At 35.2% G+C, this 27,500-nt stretch overlaps 1 protein-coding gene across 16 annotated transcripts in view; it reads left to right on the top strand.

Moving 5' to 3' along the window:
* Nucleotides 1–27,500, top strand: part of LOC135201728 (potassium voltage-gated channel protein eag-like) — a 447,586-nt gene that overhangs the window by 315,446 nt on the left and 104,640 nt on the right. For all 16 annotated transcript variants that reach the window (XM_064230923.1, XM_064230930.1, XM_064230920.1 and 13 more), the window contains exon 3: nucleotides 9,935–10,035. In XM_064230923.1, coding sequence (XP_064086993.1) covers nucleotides 9,935–10,035 — 101 coding nt within the window. The remainder of the gene's footprint in view (nucleotides 1–9,934; nucleotides 10,036–27,500) is intronic.

The raw sequence follows: 27,500 nt of genomic DNA, 5'->3' as shown, positions 1-27,500 counted from the left end.
GTGGTGACGTCGTAATTATATGACTACATCTCTGTGTGTGTATATATATATATATATATATATATATATATATATATATATATATATATATATATGAGAAAATATTTCGATATCAACGATCACTTGCCAAAGCCATAAAAAAAATGTAAGAAAGGAAATTCACACTTTCTACACAATCTGAAAACGGTTCTGACCAGTGAGTAGGAGCAAGTACCCTCTCCTGAGTGCCCTCACAAAATGTAAGTTTAAATCTCGAGAGATATATTCCGTTTTCTTTTTCTTTGTGAACTGGACGTTTATTTCCCAGTGAAGAAAGAAGAAGGAAACAACTTCAGCGACGTTTGTTTGTATGGTGTTTTGACGTTGCATGGAACCAGTATGGTTATTCAGCAACGGGACCAACAGCTTTATATACGTGACTTCCGAACCACGTCGAGAGTAAACTTCTATCACCCGAAGTACGCATCTCGCACCCCTCAATGGAATGCCCGTGAATCGAACTCGCAGTCCTACATCATACCGACCATGCCACTGAGGTTATCGACTTCAATTTGTTTTTTTGAAGGGTTTAAAAAGTTGTGCGTAAGGAATGATGATCAATATGATGATTTTCTTATTTATAAGTAGAATAAAGACAACTAATTATTTCTTGATAAATTGGTGATTGTTATGATATAATGGTTAGTTTGTCTGGCCATCATTGTTGCAAATTGACCTCCGAAGATTTTAAGTCTAAGATGTTTCCAGTTTCATAAATAATTTTCGTATCAATAAGTAGAATAAAGACAGAAATAAATGTTTATTGATAAACTGGTGGTTGTTATGATATAATGGTTAGTCTGTCTGGCCGCCATTATTGCAAATTGACCTCTGAATTTGCATGAAGTATAAGTCAAGATATTTCAAGTGACATAGGGGGTTTTCATTAAGAAATACTACTTGTTTCGGTTAACTACTGATGTTCACTGCGTAAGTGATCAAAGAGTATACTTCTCCATTTAGTAATCAGTCAAGACCTGATACCGATACGGTGTGGAATGGCTTACTGCTCCTAATTAGATTTCCGGACGTTAAACTGAAGTACTGTAGTAGATTCACATCACCCGTCCATCTGATGTCTAGGCCAGTCCCTTACGACGCTCCTGATTGGCTGTTGATAAGCCAATCACAGGGCCGGAAACTCTCAGTCTCTCTCTCGAGAGAGGTTCACATAGGCAGGATGTGTGTTCCACCTATCCTGATGGATACGTCTTTCAAAAGTATCCCTGAGGAGAGGTGGAACTTACATCCTGCCTATGTGAACTCTCTCGAGAGAGACTTGAGAGGTTTTAGCCCCGTAGACATCAGATGGACGGGTGATGTGGATCTACTTTAGTACTTCAGTTTAACGTCAAAAATAAAAAATACGATAACTGTAGTAGATTCACATCACCCGTCCATCTGATGTCTAGTCTAGTCCCTTACGACCCTTCTGTTTGGCTGTTGATAAGCCAGTCACAGGGCTGGAAACTCTATCTCCTGAGGGATACGTCTTTCAAAAGTATCCCTGAGGATAGGTGGAACTTACATCCTGCCTATGTGAACTCTCGAGAGGGAGACAGAGTTTCCAGCCTTGGGAATGGCTAATCGACAGCCAATCAGGAGCGTCGTAAGGGACTGGACTAGACATCAGATGCACGGGTGATGTGAATCTACTATAGTTATCTTATTACGCGAAACTGAAGCGAAGTTATACGCCCGTCTGCCCGACGACGGTCGTTTTAGCCCCCTGCAGAAATGCGTGCGACGGAGACGAGAGATTACGACGACGTTTCTGAAAAGAAAAAAAAAAAAAAAGAAAAAAAAAAAATAAAAACAGAGATAGAAAGCAGCTCTTGCAATGGAATTAAGCCCGGGATCTTCTGGGACTTAAGGGGACCAAGTAGATTATATAACACCGCTCGAAGACAGTACGATTGAACTCGGGCCCGTTACGGCACACTGGCCCTTCTGCTCAGGCGTCGCGCGGTCGAAATTGCAATGTGACGGAATTGAGAAGCTGCGCTTGAAGAATATTGACCCTTGTGATGTTAAGTCTTAAAGCCTATCATTGTTTGAACCCTTGGCGTCGTCGTACTTGATTCCAGATAACAGGAATACTGTTTACTTTTTTCCAGCTTTTTTTTTTTTTTCATTGTCTACTTTCCCCCTAAGGTTAAGCCAGATTTAGTGGTTTGTATTACCTTCGGGAAACTTTGTTAACGCTTCCTGGAGGGTCCTTCTTTTTATCATCCAGATGCGTTTCGGTTTTAACAAAAGGAAAACGGAAACAAAAGAAAGTTGATTATAATCCGCCTGGTGTTTACGTTACTGGGTGATTACTCCTGGCACCACCTTCCAGCCGAGGTTATTCAATTTTCGTGTGATAAGGTACTTTACTACTTGAAGGTCGGGTGATTCTCGGCGTCCCTGCTTCTTTATTGATTCTAAGTCTTGTTACTTTCAAAGGAGATAATCTAGCTTTGTGTATGCCAAGTGTATAAAGGCCCAGTTCTTCCCTATTCTGGAATCCAGACTCGCTTGAATTCCAGTGGCCTTTCCAGTTGCTTCAAAGGAAACTGAGTCAGCCTTTGTGTACATGTTAGTGTTTGCTCTCAGATCACTTGCCTGAGTGTGAAGGTTCAAATCACTTATTTTGTTTTTTTATTATTTTTTGAAATAATTTTTTACGTCTATAGTAAAATTACAGATTCACAGGAGGAGGTGGAGGTTTAAGTCATGAATTTGTTCGTTTATATATATGTAATAGAATGAACTTAAAGTGACCTCAGAAATGGCGGGGGAAATATAAATTAGATATATATATCATATATATATATATATATATATATATATATATATATATAATATATATATATATATATTGTGTATGTATGTATTTATTTTTTTATTGATTTCTTTATTACCCATATACGTATCAGGTAAAAAGTGACCAGTAGATCTCCTCTCTCTCTATCTCTCTCTCGCTCTCTCTCTCTCTCTCTCTCATATATATATATATATATATATATATATATATATATATATATATATATATATATTTATGTGTGTGTGAGAGTGATAGTAATGTATGCATATGTATGTGCTTGAAGACTTACACCATTTACCTTTAACTTAACGGAACTAATTCGCTCCGTCATCTACACAAACACACACACACTCACCGCAAATTCAGACCGTGTCAGCCCCCCTCCCCCCACCCCTCCTCCCCGCCCCCATTTCATTTATGATCGTGAATACTAATAAACACGGCTGCCCATTCTGTCTTGAATGATGAAATCGAATGAATTAAGAAACCCGTTGTCCACGTTGATGGGGGATGGGGTGGGGTGGGGGGGGGGCTATATACGTATAGTCAGTGACTGTTGTGATCTCTCGTCAATATTGTCATGCGGTTTCTTGCGCCATACGAGTTGAAGTCTTGCAATGCTTGCAATGGTGCTTGCAATGAGGCCTCGGGGAATACAGAAGGTTTGGGTGTGGTCGTGGTGTCGTGAAAGGATATATTAACAATTTGGGATCTTAAACTAATTGAATAAAATAGTTTGTTGGTTGAATAACAGTTATTTTTTTTACTGTTGTTTTAAGAACGTGAACTTCTAACTGAATACAACAATTTGTTGGTTAAAAAATAATGGGATCATAAACTCCAAGTGAATAAAATAAGTTGTTGGTTGAATAGTTGTTAATTTTTTACTGTTGTTTTAGGAACGGGAACTCTTAATTGAATTAAATAAGTTGTTTGTTGAATATTTGTTATTTTTTATCCAGTTTGTTTAAGAACGTGAACTCTTAATTGAATACAACGATTTGTTGGTTAAGAAAATAATGGGATTATACACTCAAATTAAATAAAATGGTTTGTTGGTTGAATGACAGTTATTTTTTACTGTTGTATTGGGAACGTGAACTCTTAATTAAATACAACAATTTTTTGGTTAAGAAAATGATGGGATCATAAATTCTTAATTGAATAAAGTAAGTTGTTGATTGAATAACAGTTATTTTTATACGTTTTTTTGTAAGCCTCTGCATTCACTGACTTGCAATCCGAAGAGCTAGCTCATGATCCGGCTCGATCCGGATATTATTATCAACCTGAATGTTCGTAATCAAGGTCTGGGAACAGACGGCTAATGAAGGAGGTTGGATTCCATTCGTAGTCCGGTGGGATGACGTCTCCAGAGAGCAAATACCCTCTTGTATGTTATATTAGATTGCAAAGTGGTTCTCTCTCTCTCTCTCTCTCTCTCTCTCTCTCTCTCTCCTCTCTCTCTCTCTCTCTCTCCTTAGTTCAGAAGGAGAGGGAATTGTAGTCTGGAAATTCCATGTTTTATGACGGACTTGTTTTAGATCTGGAAATTGCCAATAATATTAAATTAAATTTTACAGTGAAGACTTTAATTTTAGTTCTGGAAATTGTCTATTTTATAGTAGAACCCTATTATTTCATTTTTTAGTTGAAAATATTAATTTTAGTTCTGGATATTGTCAATTTTATAGCAGAGGCCTTTAATTCCAGTTTCTTAAATGAAGGTTTTGATATTAATTTACGGAATTGCCTCTTATGTTGATGTGTTATTTAATCTCTGGAAATGTCATTTATATAGCATAGGCCATTTATTGTGGTAATAGATATTGCCTCTCTCTCTCTCTCTCTCTCTCTCTCTCTCTCTCTCTCTCTCTCTCTCTCTCTCTCTCTGTAGACCACTTAATTCCAGTTCTGGAAATCCTCATTTTACAGATGAAGACGTGTATTCTAGTCTATGCACCCCTTATGGGGATAGTGCCGCCAGTGCACCTCTCGTGGTGTATGTAAGCAATACTAAAGGGCGTTTGCAGCGTCCTTTGGGCTCCTAGCTGTCCAACCACTCGAACTCCCTCTTTTGACTATCTCAAGTGATAATTGGCTTCTGAAAGCGCCCCAGGACCTTTGGCTTAAAAGTCGCATTCTCATAGTCAGTAAATACTTTTGCAGATATGTGACCAGTGTTCGTGTAACACCAATGACTTTTCAAAGTCAACCTACCAGTAGGGCTGAGAAGCATTAGATGGTTACACTGGGTGCAAAGTCATGCAGTAATGAAATCAGGATGCATATTCCGCTGTTTCAGCTGAGAGTGCTAAACCTTTATGCTAAAGTTACCAGAAGAATTTTAGTCATATTATTATCCCACCTGATTTTATTAGTCAGTCAATTGCCTCTTCTTCCAGTGTCAAACTGGGTGCATTGCAAGTTAGCTCCGGTAGAGACTAACTGGGACCTAGATGTGCCTTGAAGAGGAAACAGCAGTTATAATGAATAAGAATAATTTCGTATTCAGGAAGATGAGAGTGAGTGTATTTTTTACTGACTGTGTTATTGAGGAACTGACGAGCGTAGCTTTGTATTTTGTACTACTGACTGTGATATGGAGGAACTGACGAGTGTAGCTAAGTATTTTGTACTGACTGTGATAAGGAGGAATTGACGAGTGTAGCGTTTCAAGCTTCGTCCATGGAAGAGCAAAAACCTAAGTGAGATAAAGGAGTAATTCCCTACGCTACGATAATGTTCTTTATGACCAAAGTGAAACGTAGATTTATGACGTTTCTTAAAGAGAGAGAGAGAAAAAAGCTCAGATTAAAACAAATGAAAAAGAAATATATGTATAGCCCCCTGAAATTTCGGCTATCTGTCAAGATAACGAATCAAATATTTTCCATTTTTGGCCCTCTTGTGATATTTTATGCTGGAACTGGAGATATTGGAGAATGGGGAATAATATTTTGGGCCTGCGACCGTCCGTGTTTCTTATTTTCTTGTGGTTGTCAACTTTTGCCAGTTTTTGTCGCTAGTTGGATATTTATCTGTAATACAGGGTGTCCACAAAGTCCCAGTACCATTAACAGTAATAAATACTTGTAATGGTACTGGGACTTTATGGACACCTTGTATGTATGGAGTAGAGAGTATAAGATTGTGGTTAGTTTTTCTTTGTTATTTTCCGCGTTTATTTTTTCTGCTCTGTGGGAGCGTTTTTTTACAAATTAATGCCTGTTAATGTTGTTTAATATGAATATTTGTTCATTTTTAGTAATAATAATAATATAATAATAATAATAATAATAATAATAATAATAATGAACGCATATGTCCATTCCTTTAAATTGAAACGTTTCTAATAATAATAATAATAATAATAAATAATAATAATAAAAAAATACTAAAAATAAGTACAATTAATAATAATATAATAATAATAAAATCAATAATGATAATAATAATAAATGATAATTAACTAATGATATTAATAAAATAACGAATAATAATAATAATAATAATAATAATAATAATAATAATAATAAAAGAGCGCACTACTCATGCATTAAAGCTCTATATCTGTTTGTAGTAGTATACGATACAACGAAGACCAGAGGCTTTATCTTGCCAAGTCTTGAATCCCGTAAAGGAGAGTGGAGTCTATAATAAGCAAGGGAAAAAAAACTCTTATGTTCTCTCGATTTTAAAGGCGGGATTTGCCTGCAAGTCTCCATTGATCGGAGGTTTTTTTTTTTTTTTTTTAATACTGGAATTAAGTTCTTGTGCTGAGTGGGAGTGATTCCGTTATTTTTAACGATGATTTTGTTCGGCAGTTTTAGGGAAATCTCTCTCTCTCTCTCTCTCTCTCTCTCTCTCTCTCTCTCTCTCTCTCTCTCTCTCTCTCTCTTAAATACCATTACTGTTTTAAGGAAAATATGCTTGCATTTCCACCTGAATTGCATCTCTGTCCTTGAAGTAATTCTCATTCCTAGTAATGTAAAGTTTCTCTCTCTCTCTCTCTCTCTCTCTCTCTCTCTCTCTCTCTCTCTCCTTTGGTGCGTATACAGTGTAAAAGGTTTGTATATTCATAAGACGTGGACGATCAAGGATTCTGAAATCGGAAAATTTTTTACTGATTTTACAAACTTTCACGTTTATTCTGCATTTGCTCTTTTCCCGTTTGTGCTTGTGTATTTTTGCTCATATGTATATTGCGTAAACATGGATACATTAAGTGGCTTGTATGTATAAATGTATACGACTAAGAATTCTGATAGTAACTTTCGCATCATTGTTTATCACGTTGGTGATGACACATAATACCTGTGTATTGAGAGAGAGAGAGAGAGAGAGAGAGAGAGAGAGAGAGAGAGAGAGAGAGAGAGACTAATCATTTCAAATACAAAATTAAAAGCATTTTTTCTGTAGGTTAAATGATGACAGTAACAGAGAGAGCTCTTCAGTTGTAACTTGAGAGTTTAGTAAGAAACTTTTGTCTAATCTTTTCTGAATCTTGGAGTTAAAAAAAAAAGATAAGAAATGAATAAATAAAAATAAAAGTCAATGAAAATAAAAGTCGAATGTAAATAAAAGATAAATAAAAAATGTCTCGAAAAACACTTTTACTTTTCTGAATCTCAGAGTTAAAAAAATAAAAAAGATTGAAAAACGGAATAAGTACAAGTAAGAGACTTATCAAACCAAAAGATGGATAGACATAAAAGAAACGAATAAACAAAAATAAAAGTTAATTGAAAATAAAAATCGAATATGAATAAAAGATAAAAAAATATCTCGAAAATCTCGGTGATAAAATGATTGAAAGACGAAATAAATGAAAGTATATGTTGAATAAAACTAAAAGATGGATAGAAATAAAAGAAACTAATAAATAGAAATAAAAGTAAATTGAAAATAAAAAATAGTTTGTCAGTAAAAAAAAACATCTCAAGAAAAACATTTTTACTCTTCTGAATCTCAGCGTTAAAAAAAATTAAGAAAAGAAATAAATGAAAGTAAATGTTGAATCATCTAAAAGATGGATAGAAAAAATAAGAAATGAATAAATAACAAGAAAAGTTGAATGAAAATAAAATTCAAATATAAGTAAAAGGTAAATAAAAAAAAAAACATGTCTCAAAACACACCCATACTATTCTGAATCCCAGAATAAAAAAAAAATTTTTCAATTAGATAAAATAAAAAACGAAATTAATAAAAGTGAAAGACGAATCAAACTAAAAAGAGATGGATAAGAAATAAAAGACGTAAACTCGAAACATCTCGGGGTTTTATTTTACCACAGAATTCGGAGGGATTTATTTCCCCCGTAAAGTTCGCTTTCCCCAACGCAGTCTCCGAAGAGGATGTTTAATGGCGCTCTGACGCTTTTGTTTCTAGTCACTACAAGTTAAAGAGGAACCACTACTGCGCATCTCTCTCTCTCTCTCTCTCTCTCTCTCTCTCTCTCTCTCTCTCTCTCGTATATCTGTAATTAAACTGCTGTTTCGTGCTGTATCACTTTCTCTCATACGTCATACTTTTCGGTTACGTCTCTCTCTCTCTCTCTCTCTCTCTCTCTCTCTCTCTCTCTTGAGCTCATGAGATCTGGCATCTAGTTAGTTTATTCGTCCAAGGTATTATTATTATTATTATTAGTATATTATTATTATTATTATTATTATTATTATTATTGATACTTCCACGTGTCATGCATGATGTTAAATTCCGCTAATACAAATTTCCTCGCAATAGTATCATCATCATAGCGTGATATCTACATGCGTCATTGAACAGCATGCAAGCATGGATCATTAAGGCACTGACGCATCCATGCGTTTAACGAAGTCTTGTTTTCGCCCTCATTACGTCGATAAAGTCTTTTGCGTCGCAATGCGTCTGGAAAAGAAATAATTGGACGTCACATCGCTCTGACGTCATAACCTGGACGCCAGCGAGGAATTATTTAGCCAAGAATTACTTAGCATAATTCTGGACCTGGCTGCTCCTACTTTTGCCACTTTGGGGGCTAGGGAGAGGGAGAGGAGAGGAGAGGAAGAGAGAGAGAGAGAGAGTAGAGAAGAGAGAGAGAGAGAGAGAAATAATAGCAGCGGAAATATTATGTCCTTTGAACTCTTTCGTAGAATTAGTCTAACCTTCCAGGGGTCTTTTTAGTTATTATTAATTATTAGATTATTAATTATTATTATTATTATCTTATTATTTATGCTTATTATTATTATCTAGAATTATTATTTCGGAAGGCAGGAAAACCCTCGCGTATGACCAGGTTTTGTTAAAAATGATTGCTGCTTCAGCACTATTAATCTTGTAAAGAGTCTTCTCTATTTTTCTGATGACGGCTTTCTCGTTGTTGCTTAGACTGGCGAGCAACGCACCAAAGGGTATGGTAAAATTTTAACCATGCCCGTTGGTGCGTTGCTCGCCAGTCTAAGCAACAACGAGAAACCGTCATTAGAAAAATAGAGAAGACTACAAGATTAATAGTGCTGAAACAGCAATCATTTTTAACAAAACCTATTATTGTTATTGTTATTATTATTGTTATTCAGCTAAAAGACCCTCTTTTAGGCAAATGCATTTAAAGAGAATGGCAAAATTAAGCGAGTTGATTTTATATATTGTAAGAAAAAAAAACAATATATAAAATCAACTCGCTTAATTCTGCCTTTCTCGTTAACAATATTATTACTATTATCATTGTTATTATTATTATTAGTAAGGATATTTTCTATGAGAAATTATTGAGATTAGACAAGTAAGTAGTAATTGTATAGTTACAGTAAATATAATAATAATTTATAATAATAATAATAATAATAATAATAATAATAATAAAAAGTTATCATGAACGACATGAACACTGAGCACTATGCTTGAAGAAGAAGAAGAAAAAAATTAGCCCCCCTCCCCTCCCCCCAAGACACACACACAAAACGCCAGAACACAAGACACCCCCCCCAACCCCCCGAGTTCCCTAGCGTACGTGAGCCGATAAGAAACAGACCCGTGAATTTCTTCCTCATCTAACGACGAGGTTTTAAGAGATCTTTCTTCTTCTCTCTTTCGCAGCGGACTCCAGCTTCCTTCTGGCCAACGCTCAGATCGTCGACTACCCTATCGTCTACTGCAACGAAGCCTTCTGCAAGATCTCCGGCTACAACAGGGCAGAGGTAAGTTAATAGTTGTTGTTATTGTTGTGGCACGATTTTTTGTTTGCTTTGAATTTTCAATGTTGTTGTGCTTGGCGTATAAAAATGTTTTTTTGGTTCGTAGGTTTACTTCAGAATTGGGACTGTTGGTGATCAAATAAAAGATGTATAAACTTTATGTATGTTGTTCGTTAAATATATAAATAAAATCAATCAAGTAATCGACAATAATTTTCAAAATCATTTGCACTTTTATGTTCGCAAGTTACAAAAAAAAAAAAAAAAAAAAAAAATATATATATATATATCTATATATATATATATTATATAGATATATATATATATATATATATCATTAAAAATCTTAATGTATGTTGCTCGTTAAACATGCAAAGCAAATTAGTTCAGCAATCGACAATAGATTTCGTAATCATTTGCACATTTATGTTCGTCAGTTTACCTTCCCCACCAAAAAAAAAAAAAATAGATAAATAAAAAATTATAATAGCTTAAGTAATCGAGATGAAATTTAAGAATTATTATACGTGAATATGCACGAAAACCAGGATAATACTTGCTGTTATCCTGTCCTAAGAGTATTTGTTGGTTTTGAGGAATGCATGTAAAGCATTGCAATTCATAAATGGATTTCACTCAACTTGAAAGAGATAAGTTGAATGCCAGTATTGTGACCGTCGTTCAAAAGATATACAAACTCAGCAGAAGGGGTCTAAAGTACTTCATTTTTATTAATTTTTTTAATTATTTTTTTCCCGTTAAGTGGAATATATTATTTTTTCCGTTAAGCGGAATGTGATTCATGTTTGTATAAGATACATCGAAGAAGAAGAAGAAGAAGAAGAAGAAGAAGAAGAAGAAGAAGAAGAAGAAGAAGAAATAGTTTAATTTTGGATTCTGCGAGGGTTGATTTTTCTGTCTGAAGATTAATGCACAATGATGCATTCTTTTTAACAGACATTTATTGAAGCAGTTAAAAAAATATTTACACGAGAAGGAACTAGATATATGGTTAAGGATGTAGTTTCCGCTTACTCGGGGAGTAAGCCTACAAACTACTTTGTTGTTGTTGTTGTTGTTGTTGGGGGTAGGAAAGGTCTATGGAAAAGCCTAAAAAGGTCTGAAAAGGGTGTTTCGCATTGAATTAAAGATGTAGTAGTATTAGGATAGGATATTTATAATTTATTTATTAGAATGAAAATGTGAAAAATAAATAATGTTTTTATTAAACAATATAGAACAATTATTTCTAATAAAATATAGCTTATTCATTTCAATTTTCGCTGGGTAACAGCGCTGCATTTGACCGTAGATTTTAGCACGTGGCCTGAGTAAGCTGGAGTCATGATAAAGATAAAAATTTTTGAGATTTTCCATAACAATGATATCTTGATTACAGTTATAACCTTCAAAGCTGCAATTGGTTAATTAAGGAATTGCGAGCATATACTATTCCAGGACACACGGTAATCAATATTCCAGGGATAATCTGGAATGGGATCATTCCAAGAAGATTTTGAACAATGATACAGAGAAGATATCTCTTGATGTTATCACTTGAGAGAGATGATTCAGATATGATTTCGCGAGAGGGGTGTTTTCAGAGATAATCATTTTGAGATGACCATCCATATGAGGACTCACAGGAAGATAATTCACTGATGATTTTGTGATCTATAAAATCCGAATTGGTCTCACAATGATGAATTTGATTCGATGCTACCCAAGGAATGGTTATTGGTCATAAAGGGGAGGTGATGAAATGGCAAATTCTGGGACGATGATTTTGATGATATTCTCGAGATGATTTTGAGTGTCTGTAATATTTTATCGGCTTTGAAGCTCCGGAGGCTGATTTTGTTGCTCTTGTTTTTTGTGTCCCTATACTTTTGTCTTTATCACGTGTTTGCTTTCAATGTCATGTCTTTTAAGTTTTTCATTCTATTCTTGTTGATGCCCAGATTCTTGGATCTAGCTGTATCTGAACATGCTTGATAGCAGCATATTATGTAAATACATACATACATGCATACATATGTTTCTTGTCCTTCCAAGAATAAATTAGTGATTGAGGTTTAGATTCAAGTCAATATATATGCGTTCCATATTTCTGGACCCAAAATAGTCGAGAACACTATTCGTTATATCGAAAAGAAATATTTTGAAATGCTTAGAAGGCCATGAGTTCCAAAATTGAAAGTGATTTGCTATGAAGGCTAACTTAACTTAAGAAATAGAAAGAGAAAAATAATATAAGGAACAAGCCCATTGGCCAGTGGTCGTCCTCCAAAATATTCATGAGCCGATAACGAATCTCTCTCTCTCTCTCTCTCTCTCTCTCTCTCTCTCTCTCCTCTCTCTCTCTCTCTCTTTCAACTGTTCCTTTGCTCCGTAGATTATATGTTAACGTGCTCGTCTTTTGAAGTTAACTCGGTTCGAGTCTAGCGAAGTTCCCTGGGTTCGAACCCAGACCGAGTACGGAGCGTGGAGAACGAATTGAATTAGAGACGTTATCTTTCTTTAAACCACAACAGCAAATGATGTACCGGTCGGTTAGTCGATTGTGGTGGATTGTCGACGAGGGAGTGAGGGAGAATAGTGTCCAAAATGGATTTGATCTTCGAAATCATTTTTCAGAAACTCCAGAAAAAGAAAAAAAAAGATGCAGTATAACTCCAAAAATAAAGGGATGAAAGAATCTCTCTCTCTCTCTCTCTCTCTCTCTCTCTCTCTCTCTCTCTCTCTCTCTCTCTCTCCGGAGCTGCTTGAGGTATAACGTGTATGAGGTGGTGCATGGAAAAAAAGAAACTCCGCTTAGTTTCTAAGTAAAGATAAAAAAAAAAAAAAAACAAAAAAAAAAAAATCCCCATGTACCCAGGTGAACGTGAACTTAGCCCATGTCCGAAGAAGGTAGAAACTTGCGGTTTTTTTTTTTTTTTTTTTTTTTTTTTTGGGGCGCTGATGAGAAATTTGACTCGATGTTCAAAAAGAAGTGGGAACTTCGTTGGAAGGCGCATCATAGCCGGGCGCCTCACCACCAACCACCCACCCACAAAAAAAAAAAAAAAAAAAAAAAAAAAAAAAAAAAAAAACGCGTGGAGTAGATAATTCTCTTTGCGATAACATACTGAATAAACGATGATAAACTTTGATGGTTTTCTTGTACTTGTGGTAATATTTTCTCTTTTAATGAGGCGACAGTTACACATACCAATCAGTTGATTAACCTGCCGGTTAACTGAATGTTAACAGTAATGGACTTATTTTCACGCTTTTGTAACTATTCGGATAACTGGTTCTTCATGATTGAGGTCATTTGCCTCTGAACTGTTATTTTTACCATCTTTTAGCTTCTCCGATCTCGTTGTGGCCCACTGCCGCTCACACCGGCCGCCATGGTCTGTTGCAGTTTTCTATGGGGGTGGTCACCCACCTCAGTCCCGATCATAGCCATAATCAATGCCATTTAATTTAGCCATTACTTTCTAGAGGACGCTTGGCATCAAATTATGAGGTTCATTGGTCGCTCTGCCAGCCTGCCATCATTAGCTTGCAAACAATCGCATTTCTCTCTCTCTCTCTCTCTCTCTCTCTCTCTCTCTCTCTCTCTCTCTCTCTCTCCTCTCTCTCTCCCCAATTAAACCTCGAAAGGCAACTTAGATGGTAATTGCATCATCGACATCGCTTGCGGTCATGGAACGAGTCAGAGACTCTTTTAAACATTTTTATCCAGGGCTGCCTGGAATCGTCCCTGCTTAATATATTCCAGGCGCTTATCGAGAAATTACCGCTTCTGCTGTATGTTGGCGCTCCATGGTTTGTGAGATGTCACGCTGTGATGTTTAATTTACGTTACTTTGTATTAAGTAATCTATGATAAAAACGTTTGTAGTTTATCCAAGCAAGAACACAAAAAAGTTTATATTGTATATAATATATATATGTATATATATATATATATATATACTATATATATGTGTGTGTGTGTGTGTGTGTGTGTGTGTGTGTGTGTGTAGTATAATGAGGTTCATAGACTTGACATCCATTTTGTAGGTCCGTTCACACCAGCTAATTGATTTTTTAATACAGAATTGTATTGGCTCTCAGGCCTCAAAATGACTCATTACACCTGCTTCAGACCCCTGAGGTCTGCATTTTATTTTTCCCCTCTTTTTTTCCCTATCCGTGAGCACTTTTTTCCCTATCTGTGAACACTTTTTTCCCTATCTGTGAACACTTTTTTCCTATCTGTGAACACTTTCCTTGTGTGAACACTTTTTTCCCCTATCTGTGAACACTTTTTTCCCTATCTGTTAACAATTTTCCTTGTGTGAACACTTTTTTCCCTATCTGGGAACACTTTTTTCCTTATCTGTGAACACTTTTTTCCCTATCTGTGAACACTTTTCCTTGTGTGAACACTTTTTTTCCTATCTGTGAACACTTTTCCTTGTGTGAACACTTTTTTTCCCTATCTGGGAACACTTTTTTCCTTATCTGTGAACACTTTTTTCCCTATCTGTAAACACTTTCCCTTATGTGAACACTTTTTTTCCTATCTATGAACACTTTTTTTTCCTATCTGTGAACACTTTTTTCCCTATCTGTTAAACACTTTCCCTTGTGTGAACACTTTTTTTTCCTATCTGTGAACACTTTTTTTCCTATCTGTGAAAACTTTTTTTTTCCTATCTGTGAACACTTTTTTTTCCTACCTGTGAACACTTTTTTCCCTATCTGTGAACACTTTTCCTTGTGTGAACACTTTTTTTCCTTATCTGTGAACATTTTTTTTCCTATCTGTGAAAACTTTTTTTCCTATCTGTGAACACTTTTTCTTGTGTGAACACTTTTTCCCTATCTGGGAGCACTTTTTTTCCTATCTGTGAACACTTTTTTTCCTATCTGTAACACTTTCCCTTGTGTGAACACTTTTTTCCCTATCTATGAACACTTTTTTTTCCTATCTGTGAACACTTTTTTCCCCTATCTGTAAACAGTTTCCCTTGTGTGAACACTTTTTTTTCTCTATCTATGAACACTTTTTTCCTATCTGTGAACACTTTTTTTTCCTATCTGTGAACACTTTTTTTCCTATATGTGAACACTTTTCCTTTTGTGAACACTTTTTTGCCTATCTGTTAACACTTTTTTTTCCTATCTGTGAACACTTTTTTGTCCTATCTGTGAACACTTTTTTTTCCTATCTGTGAACACTTTTTTTTCCTATCTGTGAACACTTTTTTTTCCTACCTGTGAACACTTTTTTCCCTATCTGTGAACACTTTTCCTTGTGTGAACACTTTTTTTCCCTATCTGTGAAAACTTTTTTTCCTATCTGTGAACACTTTTTTTTCTATCTGTGAACACTTTTTTCCTATATGTGGACACTTTTTTTCCTATCTGTGAACACTTTTTTTCCTACCTGTGAACACTTCTTTCCTATCTGTGAACACTTTTTTCCCTATCTGTGAACACTTTTCCTTGTGTGAACCCTTTTTTTCCTATCTGTGAACACTTTTTTCCCTATCTTTGAATAATTTTCCTTGTGCGAACACTCTTTTTCCTATCTGTGAACACTTTTTTCTTATCTGTGAACATTTTTCCTTGTGTGAACACTTTTTTGCCTATCTGTGAACGCTTTTTTCCCTTTCTGTGAACACTTTTTTCCCTATCTGTGAACACTTTTTTCCTATCTGTGAACACTTTGTTTCCTATCTGTGAACACTTTTTTCCTATCTGTGAACACTTTTTTTCCTATCTGTGAACACTTTTTTTTTCCTATCTGTGAACACTTTTTTTTCCTACCTGTGAACACTTTTTTCCTATCTGTGAAAATTTTTTTCCCTATCTGTGAACACTTTTCCTTGTGTGAACACTTTTTTCCCTATCTGTGAACACTTTTTTTCCTATCTGTGAAAACTTTTTTTCCTATCTGTGAACACTTTTTTTCCTATCTGTGAACACTTTTCCTTGTGTGAACCCTTTTTTTCCTATCTGTGAACACTTTTTTTCCCTATCTGTGAATAATTTTCCTTGTGTGAACACACTTTTTCCTATCAGTGAACACTTTTTTTCCTATCTGTGAACACTTTTCCTTGTGTGAACACTTTTTTGCCTATCTGTGAACACTTTTTTTCCCTATCTGTGAACACTTTTTTCCTATCGTCGACAACCACTTTTTTTCTATCTGAACACCTGAACACCTTTTTTTCCTATTTTTCCCTGGTGGAACACTTTGTTTTTCCTCTGTGAACACAACACCCCTACCCCCATTTTTTCCTAACTAGTCGCTCCGTTTTTTCCCTCGTTCTCTATTAGAACTTAATATTACGTATGTTTGCAGTTGTTGCATTTAAAACAAAAAAGTTTAAAAATAAGTCCGAATGGTGTCAAACATCATCAATCACAGCCATTACGAAGCTACTATACCAATCCTTTATCTAATCGTTCTGGACGATTTTTGGTCATTTTCTCTTATAAATAGACCGCGTGAGCACTGGCCATTTGCCTCTTCAGAATAGTAACGCATTTAGACGGCGGTGAGTTTTCGTAATGAGTTGTCGTAATGGTTTTTTTGTGCATATTTACACACAGGATTCCCGCGGCCTATTTTGAGGTCATAGACTCCTTCGTGGAAGGCCGCGGTTATTTTAAGGCCTTTAATGGGACTCGATAAGTTGGAGCGTTGATTGCTTCGGGTTTTAGATTGTCAGATAGCTGATATTTGTGGATATTAATTTGTCAGTAAAGATTTAATAACGGGTTAGAATATTTCTAGTCCGTAGCTTTCAAGTATTTCGCAGGTGAGCGTAAAATGTTCGAAAATGAATTACCGGATGCATTAAATTGTTCTTGTTTGGGGCTAGGAAAGGTCTATGGAGAAGCCTGAAAAGGTCTGAAAAAGGTGTTTTCCGTTGAGTTAAAAATACAGGATTTTTAGGATATGATATTTATGATTTATTTGTTAGAATGAAAATGTAAAAAATAAATAAAGGTGTGTTCAACAGTGCAGAAAAATGATTTCTAATAAAATTATAGCGTATTTATTTTAATTTTCGTTAGTGAAAGAAGGCTCTATGTGACCTTAGATTTTAGCATGTTTTAATTTACGTTAATTCTGCATGAGTGGAAAATCTTGACGCATCACAAATAAGCTGGAGGTCGGATCACACTTCGTTATCTTTGATGGAATTATTGTCAGCTATACCGTTATATCTTGTAGGAAAAGGGGCCGACAGAATGGGAAACCAGGTCCCAACCAAGTGCCCTAAACTAGCCCAGACCCGGAGAGAAAACAGTGATTAGAATGAAGAAGGAAAATTATACTACTGTGTTTTAAGAAAGGCAAGAAACGATAAATCAAAACAAAAGACCTTCAACAAACAACGTTTATGCTTCTCCGAAGTGAAAAAGCTGTCCTAGTTAAGCGAGGTCATGCCTCAATGAGGCTAAGTCTCTCTCTCTCTCTCTCTCTCTCTCTCTCTCCTCTCTCTCTCTCTCTCACTTTGTTCTTTGAATCAATCCGTTTGTTTTATAAAACCAGATCTGGAGCTCTCTCTCTCTCTCTCTCTCTCTCTCTCTCTCTCTCTCTCTCTCTCTCTCTCTTCTTTGTTCGTTGAATTATTGTCAGCTATACCGTTATATCTTGTAGGAAAAGGGGCCGACAGAATGGGAAACCAGGTCCCAACCAAGTGCCCTAAACTAGCCCAGACCCGGAGAGAAAACAGTGATTAGAATGAAGAAGGAAAATTATACTACTGTGTTTTAAGAAAGGCAAGAAACGATAAATCAAAACAAAAGACCTTCAACAAACAACGTTTATGCTTCTCCGAAGTGAAAAAGCTGTCCTAGTTAAGCGAGGTCATGCCTCAATGAGGCTAAGTCTCTCTCTCTCTCTCTCTCTCTCTCTCTCTCTCTCTCACTTTGTTTTCTTTGAATCATCCGTTTGTTTTATAAAAACCAGAACTGGAGCTCTCTCTCTCTCTCTCTCCTCAATCAACTCTCTCCCCCCTCTCGCCTCTCCTCTCTCTCTCTCTCTTCTTTGTTTCGTTGAATTCAAAACCATTGTTTTTATAAACCTGATCTGAGAATCTTCGCCGCTCTTCTCTCTCTCTCTCAGTCCCCCTCTCTCTCTCTCTCTCTCTCTCTCTCTCTCTCTCTTCTTTGTTCGTTGAATCAAACCATTTGTTTTATAAAGCAGATCTGAAAGTCTTCGTTTCTCTCTCTCTCTCTCTCTCTCTCTCTCTCTCTCTCTCTCTCCAGCTTATCGTTGAAATATTTGAGTAGCTTCATACAACATTAAGATGAACAAGTAATAGAATGGTTTTAGTTAGGTTTCAAGTGGAGAGAGAGAGAAGAGAGAGAGAGAGAGAGAGAGAGAGAGAGAGAGAGAGAGAGAGAGAGGGGAGAAATAAATTAAGAGGGGGAATGCTACAGCAATTTGTAGTCAACCACATTTAAGGAGAGAGAGAGAGAGAGAGAGAGAGAGAGAGAGAGAGAAGAGAGAGAGAATAAATAAGTGGGTGAATGATACAACCATTTGTAATCAACCACATTTAAGGGAGAGAGAGAGGAGAGAGAGAGAGAGAGAGAGAGAGAGAGAGAGAGAGAACCAAAGCAACGACCTCGAGGCGCCATTTCTAATCCCTCCTATGTCAGCACTTACTCCTTTGCACCGTAAATGGTCCTGATATTCAGTGCATCAAAGAGTTAACAATGCACATTCAACCAGTTGTTGCTGTTATTGTTGTTAAGTAGTGAAATTAACCTTACCTGAAGCTTTTTAGTCCAGCCAACATGACCTCCAACATTCTACCATTCATCGCTAAACGTTTCTGCTTGAGGGGGGGAGTGTTATTAAAAGTCTGTATATATGCACAAGGTCTTAATTTGCAGGATACGAGAGAAACTTGGCTCGGGCAGCTTTTGATGTCTTAAAAACCAATTAAACATAGTTTCCAGATCAAAGGGAAAGCAGACGGTCGTGACTGATAATGTGCTTTCGTCTCTTTTCAAGCTTTTTCATCGTACTTACATACAGAGTGTCCTTAAGTCCCAGTACCATTGCAAGCGATAAATACATGTAATGGTACTGGGACATTATGGGCACCCTGTACATACATATATACGTGCATTATATTATATTATTCCTTCTTGTCTTATCTGAGGTTGCGGTATTTATACGTGGAGTATATTACCTGCAGACTATCTGCGTTCAGAGGGAAAAAACTTTTTACCAGCAGTATAGAACAAACTCCTTGTACTCACTTTATCAGGAGGCATCGGGCGCTCTCAATCATTTATATAATACTATATATATATATATCTATATATATATATATATATATATATATATATATATGTATATATACGTACACAATATATACGATATATACGTATATATATATACTATATATATATAGGTATACATATATGTATATGTATATCAATATATATATCTAATAACAGAAAACCCATAGAAACGCCAAAAATATAGAGAGAAAATACTATATTCTGGCGTTTTTATGGGCTCCTTTTATTTGATGGAATTCTGGTGTAACAACATTTTTACCAGTCATAAATATACATACATACATACATACATACACACACACACACACACACACACACACATATATAATATATATATATAATATATATATATATATCACACATATCCACAGTTGAAAAATAAGCAGGGTGCAGGTCCTGACGGTTTCGACTTTATTTCCAAGCCATTGACGAAGGACTGATACATAGTAGTAGAAGTAACAAATACAAAATATATATATATATATATATATATTATATATATATATATATATCTATATATATATACACGACAATATGAGCCCCTAAAAGCACCAAAATATAGAGAGAAAAGTACTATATTTTCTAGAGACTGCTGTCTCCCTCTTCATGTAGATCTACCTGAAGAGGGAGACAGCAATCTCTGAAATGTAGTACTTTTCTCTCTATATTTTGGTGTTTTTATGGGCTCCTTTTATTAGATGGAATTCTGTTATAACCAGAACATTTTTAACGCGAGTCACTGCACAGACACACACACCACACTATAATATATATACATATACACACACACATATATATATCTATATATATTATATATATATATATATATTATATATATAATTATATATATACCAATCCAACACCTTTATAACCATGGAAGAATTATAGCTTTTGTACCAGGAAGCTCCCCGTCAAACCTTCCATACTTAACACGAACTCAACCCAACCCACTCCGAACTTCACCTTTACATTTCAAGCTGATTTGACCGTATAGGTAAGATCGGCCTGTTAATCCAGTCACAAAGTGGAAGATAGTCTTCAATCATGGACCGAGTTAGAGAACGCACGTACATCTGTCGTGGCGATCCTCTTTAATCCCCCGGCACCCATTTGTAAAGGATTTATAAATGATAGAGGAGGGGCGGTTAAAGATGTTTGCTGATGAGGTGTGTCCAGTCATTCACGAGACTTGACATAGGCAGGCCGCTTTGCTCATCGAGTTTGGTCAGACGTATCGGAGAATTTTGGATGGTTATCTATATATTTATTTAGTTATTTGTTAACATACGTTTTTCTCATGATTGATCCCCTCTTTCGGGGTTTCCTATTACCTTCTGTTACCTAGTTTTGTTCTGTTATTTCTTCCTCGTGATTGCCATATTCTTTGGAAGCTTGAATTTCAAGTCAGTGGCCTCTTTGGTGGGCTTGTTCTATGAATAGGGTTCGTATTCTGAATAATAATAAGAATAATAATAATAATAATAATAATAATAATAATGATAATAATAATAATAATAATAGTAGTATGCTTGAAGTAAACCCTCTTTCAAACATGTTTTATTAAAAGTAATTGCGGCCTCAGCTGCGTTAATTTTATAAAGGTTCTTCTCTATTTTTCTAATTATTGTTTTCTCATTGTTGCTTAAACTGATGAGCAACGCACCGAAGGTTGGCATGTAGCAAATAGGTAATAGTTAAAGTCGGTTGAATTTTATTAATAAAAATTCTTGTGGTGATAGTCAAATTTTCAGGGTATATCCCGTAGAGTTTATTGCAGGTCAAATTCAATTCTATTCGTTTCTGTTCCTTTTGTCATTCAATCACGGCCAAACGGCTGGTCCGATGGGCATGAAACTTGGCAGGGTTATAGTGGGGGCCCCTAAGATAGTTTATAATGGGATTTCATCCTACCTCCCCAGCTCCCTCCGAAGGGGCTGGGGGTGAGAAGGGATTCCCTGAAACAGAGCTGGTTGTGCCCGTAGACTTCATTACTTTACGAATTTTCATACATAATTTTTGCATACAGATGTTTGCTAAATAATAATAATAATAATAATAATAATAATAATAATAATAATAATAATAATAATAATAACAATTATAATCATCTTATTTAAGACTTTCAAAGTTATTGACCTTTTTCAAGGCTTGGTTCAAATGGCTGTTGTCTCAGCTGGGTTAATAATCTCTGTAATAAAAGAAAAGATATATATCCTTATTTTTCATCTGAGAAACAGTAATAGTTTGAGTGCAATAAACTCCATGGTTAGATCGCCTTCGTCCAGCCCGGGGTTACTCTGTGTTAACAGTGGTATACCTATAGATGAGATATCTAACATCCATAGGGTCTAGACATAATATGTCCACCCTCTCTTATATACCCATATTTTTAACTGAAAGCGTACACTGTTTCAATAATAATAATGATAATAATAATAATAATGATAATAATAATAATAATAATAATAATAATAATAATAATAATAATTTTTTTCCATTACTTAATTATTTAATCTGCACGGAATATCTGATGAGCATTAAGAGATATAGAGCTTTGACTGTATTTGTTTTTATGTTATTTCCCCCGTCAAAATCAGCTGTTTTCCAAAAGTATGGGTTAATCCCCTTACATACATCCGTTCTGATGGTTAATCCTTTCCCGATAACGAGGATGTGGATTGGGTAAATTTGTTAAAACATATTTTATGTAGATGCAGCAGCCTTGGGTTTCTAATGAGGACTTGTTGTAAACATTATTATTATTATTATTATTATTATTATTATTATTATTTTATCATATTCTTCATTGTCGAAAAATGATCGTATTGTTCTTGTCAGGTTGAGGAACACACACTCTCTCTCTCTCGCTCTCTCTCTCTCTCTCTCTCTCTCTCTCTCTCTCTCTCTCTCTCTCTCTCTCTTGTATATATATATATATATATATATATATATAGATAGATAGATAGATAGATAGATAGTAGATAGTAGATAGATAGATAGATAGATATATTTTATATTTGATTATTTATGAACACACACACACACACACACACACACACACACAAGGCAAAGTTAGTCCGACAGAGAGAGAAGGGAGAACGGAAGAGAGAGACAGAGAGCGAGAGAGAGAGAGAGAGACCTTACCTTACAGACCTTACATCTTGTTCGGGTTGCCCAGGTCCCTCAGTGTGAGGCACCTCTAGAATGTCTACCGAGAGTTGCTAGTACAAATCTTCCGGTATATTTTGCATCTTCCAATCTTGGATGGTCTGGGATGCAGTTTAGATATTTGTCGAGCTTATTCTTAAACACATCTTCGCTCACTCCTGATATATTCCTCAGATGAGCTGGCAACGCATTGAATAGACGCTGGCATTATCGATGCTGGTGCGTAGTGGATTAATGTCCTGTGTGCTTTCCTTATTTTTTCCTGTATATTTTTGGGCACTATTAATCTACCTCTGCTTGCTCTTTCTGATATTTTTAGTTCCATGATATTTTCTGCTTATTCCTTCTATCTGTTTCCATGCCTGAATTATCATGTAGCGTTTCTCTTCTCCTTTCCAGACTATATAATTTTAAGAATGTAGTCTTTCCCTGTAGTCTAGGTCCTTAACTTCTTCTATTCTAGCTGTAAAGGACCTTGTACACTCTCTATTTGTGCAATATCCTTTTGATAGTGTGGGGTACCATATCATATTGCAATATTCAAGTGGACTACGAACATATGTTTTATAAAGCATAATCATGTGTTTTTCAGCTTTTTCTTGTTTTGAAGTGCCGTACAACATTCCCATTTTTGCTTTACATTTTGCCAACAGAGTTGCTATTTGATCATTGCATAACATGTTCCTATTCATCATCACACCAGGTCTTTAACTGCTTCCTTATTTGTGATGGTCTCTTATTAGGTCCCTTATATGCATATAGCTTTCTTTCTCTGTCTCCATAATTTATTGATTCAAATTTATCAGAGTTAAATACCATCCTATTTACCTCTGCCCAATCATATACTTTGTTAGGTCTCTTTGTAGAGCGTTCCTATCTTCATCACAAGTAATTTCTCTACTTATTCTTGTGTCATCTGCGAAAACTACTCACTACCGAATCCTTAACATTATTGTCTATGTCTTCAATCATAATAACAAACAGTATTGCAGCTAACACCGTACCTTGCGGCACACCGGATATTACCTTGGCTTCATCCGATTTCTCGTCGTTTGCAATAACTATCTGTTTTCTGTTGTGTAAAATTCTTTTAACCATCTTCCTACTTTATCCACGATATTGTGTTTTCTAATTTTCTTCGCTAATATATTATGGTCTACTTATCAAAAGCTTTTGCAAAGTCTAAATAAAACCACATCTGTTTCATTTCCGCTTTTTCATATTTTTGAATATGTTTTCACGGTGGACTAACAGTTGGGTTTGTGTACTTTTTCCGGGTACGAAACCATGTTGTCCTTTATTAAACAAATTATTTTTTATTAATGTTTCATAATATTTTTCTTCATTACCCTTTTCATACATTTCATTATATGTGAGTGTTAGACTCACAGGCCTAATAATTACTTGCCTCTAGTCTTGATCCCTTTTGAAAGTAGGGTAATATACGCTAATTTGTGCTCATCATATATCTTGCTGTATCTACATTTTGTCTTAATAATATTGCAAGTGGCTTTGCGATAGAATGAACTACTTTCTTTAACAAAATAGCAGGAATTCCATCAGGCCCTGCAGCAGCTCCATTTTTAATTTCATTAATAGCCTGCACAATATCAGCTTCATTAATATCTATGTCAGCTAAATATTCACTATTTCATCCCTTACTTCTATATCATTATCTTCATTATCTATTCTAGGGGTGAATTCTCTCTTATATCGTTCTGCCAGTATGTTGCAAATTTCCTTTTTTTCATTCGTTAATCTCCCTTCAATTCTCAGAGGGCCTATTTCTATTCTTCTTTTATTCATCTTCTTCGCATATGAGTATAATAGTTTGGGGTTTTGCTTGATATTTAATAGGGGTTTTTTCTTCCAAGTCCCGTTTTTTCATTTTCTTTTGATTGTATAATCTTTTTTTTCTGCATTTTCTATCTTACTTTTTTAGTTCTATAACTTTCCATGCATTTTTTTCTTTTGCAAGACTTTTTTTTCCACTTTCTGATTTTCTGGAACAAGATTCTTCTGTCTCTTGGTATGCATGAATGATGTTTTACTTTCTTCTTCGTATATATTTTTGTCCACTATTATCTCCAATATTTTATATATCTCCGTATTTACCCTTATGTCATCACTTACGAAAATGTTATCCCAATCTTTGTTTAATTCTTCATTAATTTCTGACCATTTTTTTATATTTTTACTGTAGAAGTTGTATTTTCCATATCCTTCCACTTTTTTCATTTCTTGCTTATCTCTATTTTCACTTGCTTTGGAATGAACTGTTAATTCTATGACATTATGGTCTGAAATACTCGCATTATAAACTATTATTTCTTTAACATAATTCATCTCGTTCACAAATACTAGGTCTAAAGTATTTTTCCTTTCTTGTTGGCAGGTGATTTATTTGTTGAATGTTGTATTCTAGTAGCATATCTAATAGCTTTTTCAAATTGCCTCTTATCTTCTGCACTACTATTACTCTCTTTTTTATATGTATAAGTACAACCACAATCTCCTATTCGTTCTTTCCATTCTACGAAAGGAAAGTTGAAGTCACCAGATAGGAGAATAGTCCCAGTCCTTGTGATTTCTACATATATCATCCAAGTTTTTCAATTATTAAGTCAAACTCTTTAGTATTAGAGGTCTATATTACTATGTTCATCAATTTTTTCAGATTCAAATTCTACGCTATTAGTTCACATTCTGAGTTACTATATTTCTCATATATTTTTTCCTTGTTTTTTGTCTTTCCCCATATATTGCGGTTACCCCCTTGATTCCTATTTTTTCTATCTGATCTATAAGTTTGGAACCCTTTTATTTGATCATCATTCCCCAGTCTCTTGGGAATACCAGGTTTCACTTATATTCATTATATCTATTTTCTTTTCATTTTTGGGTTAGTTCTTCGAAGTACTCTATTTTTCTTTTTGAGTTTACTCGTAACTAAACCCTGCGCATTCATCACTATGATGGTTTGCGTGTTTTCTCCTTCATTTAATACTGATAGTAATAAGGATTTCCCATGTCTCTTTCCTGTTCTGGTATGTTTGTTCTTTTTTTCATTTCCAAGAAATTCTGACATTAAAAAAATCCAACTTTTCCATAATATTTGATCTTCCTTCATCATAATTATTCATTTTGTGTCTGAATCTGCAATTTTCTCCGTTTCTGCAATATCCTCTTGCATAATAAATACAGTTATTATCTCTTGAGTAGAATTTCGGAGCTGATGCTTTGAAATTCTTTGCTGACACCTCTGCATATCTCATTGGTGGTTTGCTTTTCTCTTTTACCTGATATTCTTGATTTCTCTCTTTATTTGTTTCTTTCTTATTTTGGATTTTATTACTTGGTTGGTTATTTATTTGATTATGATTCTGGCTCACAGGGTGCATATATTTGCATTTTTTGTCGAACTTACATCCTTTTCCTTCTTTTAGGTTTTTACATATTTTTGGATGCAGATCTCTGCAATCATCCCCATATCCATCTAAGTATGACATTTACCATATATTTCATAGTTTTGACATATCTTAGGATGTTTGTAGTAACATCTTTCTCCAAATCTGCAATTCCCTCTTTCAAACGGTTGCAGATTTTTTTCTTTCTTGTCTATTTTTTCCTCTTTCCCGTCATTGTATAGATCTGGGTAGAGCCTCTTCGGGATTTGCTTTTCTGTTGTCATATCGTAATTTATTTCTTCGTAGGTATGCTGCTTTATTGCCTCATATGTAGTATCAATGAGTATCTCTGCATCCATACTTTTATCTTGTTCTTGTTTTCCTTATTTTTTTCTGTTCATTTCATTTTTGTTTACTTCTCTTCCGTTTTCCTCTTCTTCTTTTTCTTCTTCTTCTTCCTCTTCCTCTTCTTCTCATCCTCAACTATTTGTACATTCAATCTTGATTTAATAACATTGTCTATCCATGATAGACATGTTGAACAAAAAATTCTTGTATCTTTTCTCAAATCTTGTATTACCTCAGCACACTGTGGATGGGTCGGAATGTTGCATGCAGCACATTTTCTGATTAGGTTTTGTGGATTGACTATGCTATACCAAACCTTACACAGTTTGCATGCTTTTGGCATTCTTTTTCCTAATGCATCAATTAGTATATTCACAGATTCACCTTATTCATTTTCTTTTTCCGAATATGTTGGTTTATGTATATTTTCTTTATGAGTCTCTTGACCACCTTGGATTTTATTTGGAACTTCTTCAATTATTTTCAAGATGTTTTCATTAGATTTGTTCCAGTTTGAAGGATTATATCCTTCTAATATATCTATGAATGCTTTTGTATCTTTTTGGTTAGGACTGTTGCTGATTTCATAGATGAGAAATGCCAGTTCCCTTCCTGCTACCTCATCGTATTGCGAATCTGCTAAACACGCCAGAGAGAGAGAGAGAGAGAGAGAGAGAGAGAGAGAGAGAGAGAGAGAGAGAATCTTTCTCAGTCTCGGCTTAATTTCTTTGGAACCTATCTGCTGGTCGTCTTGGATGGTAACTTTCTCCATCTGTTTTTATCATCCCTCTAATGGAACCAGCTACCTCTCAAGAGTACGAGTGATAATTCTTCTTCTTCATCCTCTTCTTCAGAGAGAGAGAGAGAGAGAGAGAGAGAGAGAGAGAGAGGAGAGAGAGAGAGAGAGAGACCCTCCTCCTGTCGTTCTTATGTACTTTCCTTAAAGATGAAGACGTTGCAGAAAGGATTAATTCTCCAGAATCTCATTTAATCTCATTAATAATGAGCTTGATACCTGAGAGAGGGAAATAATTGAGGTCTCAGTTTTAAAACTATGTTGTTTTAATGCTGTCATTTATATTCAGTTCCCAAGAGAAATAATAATCTATTCAGTTCAATTTAGTCGCGCTAAGCGTCCCGTGTGGAAGTAACTGCGTGTTGATCTATGGTGGTAAGTGAATCCTTGAGGTTGTAACTAAAAAAGCTTCAATAATGTATTGGTTTCGAAGT

This window comes from Macrobrachium nipponense, chromosome 28, assembly GCF_015104395.2.
Source record: "Macrobrachium nipponense isolate FS-2020 chromosome 28, ASM1510439v2, whole genome shotgun sequence".
Lineage (NCBI taxonomy): Eukaryota > Metazoa > Arthropoda > Malacostraca > Decapoda > Palaemonidae > Macrobrachium > Macrobrachium nipponense.
The sequence above is the reverse complement of the archived record's forward strand: the minus strand, read 5'-3'. Positions and strand labels throughout refer to the sequence as shown.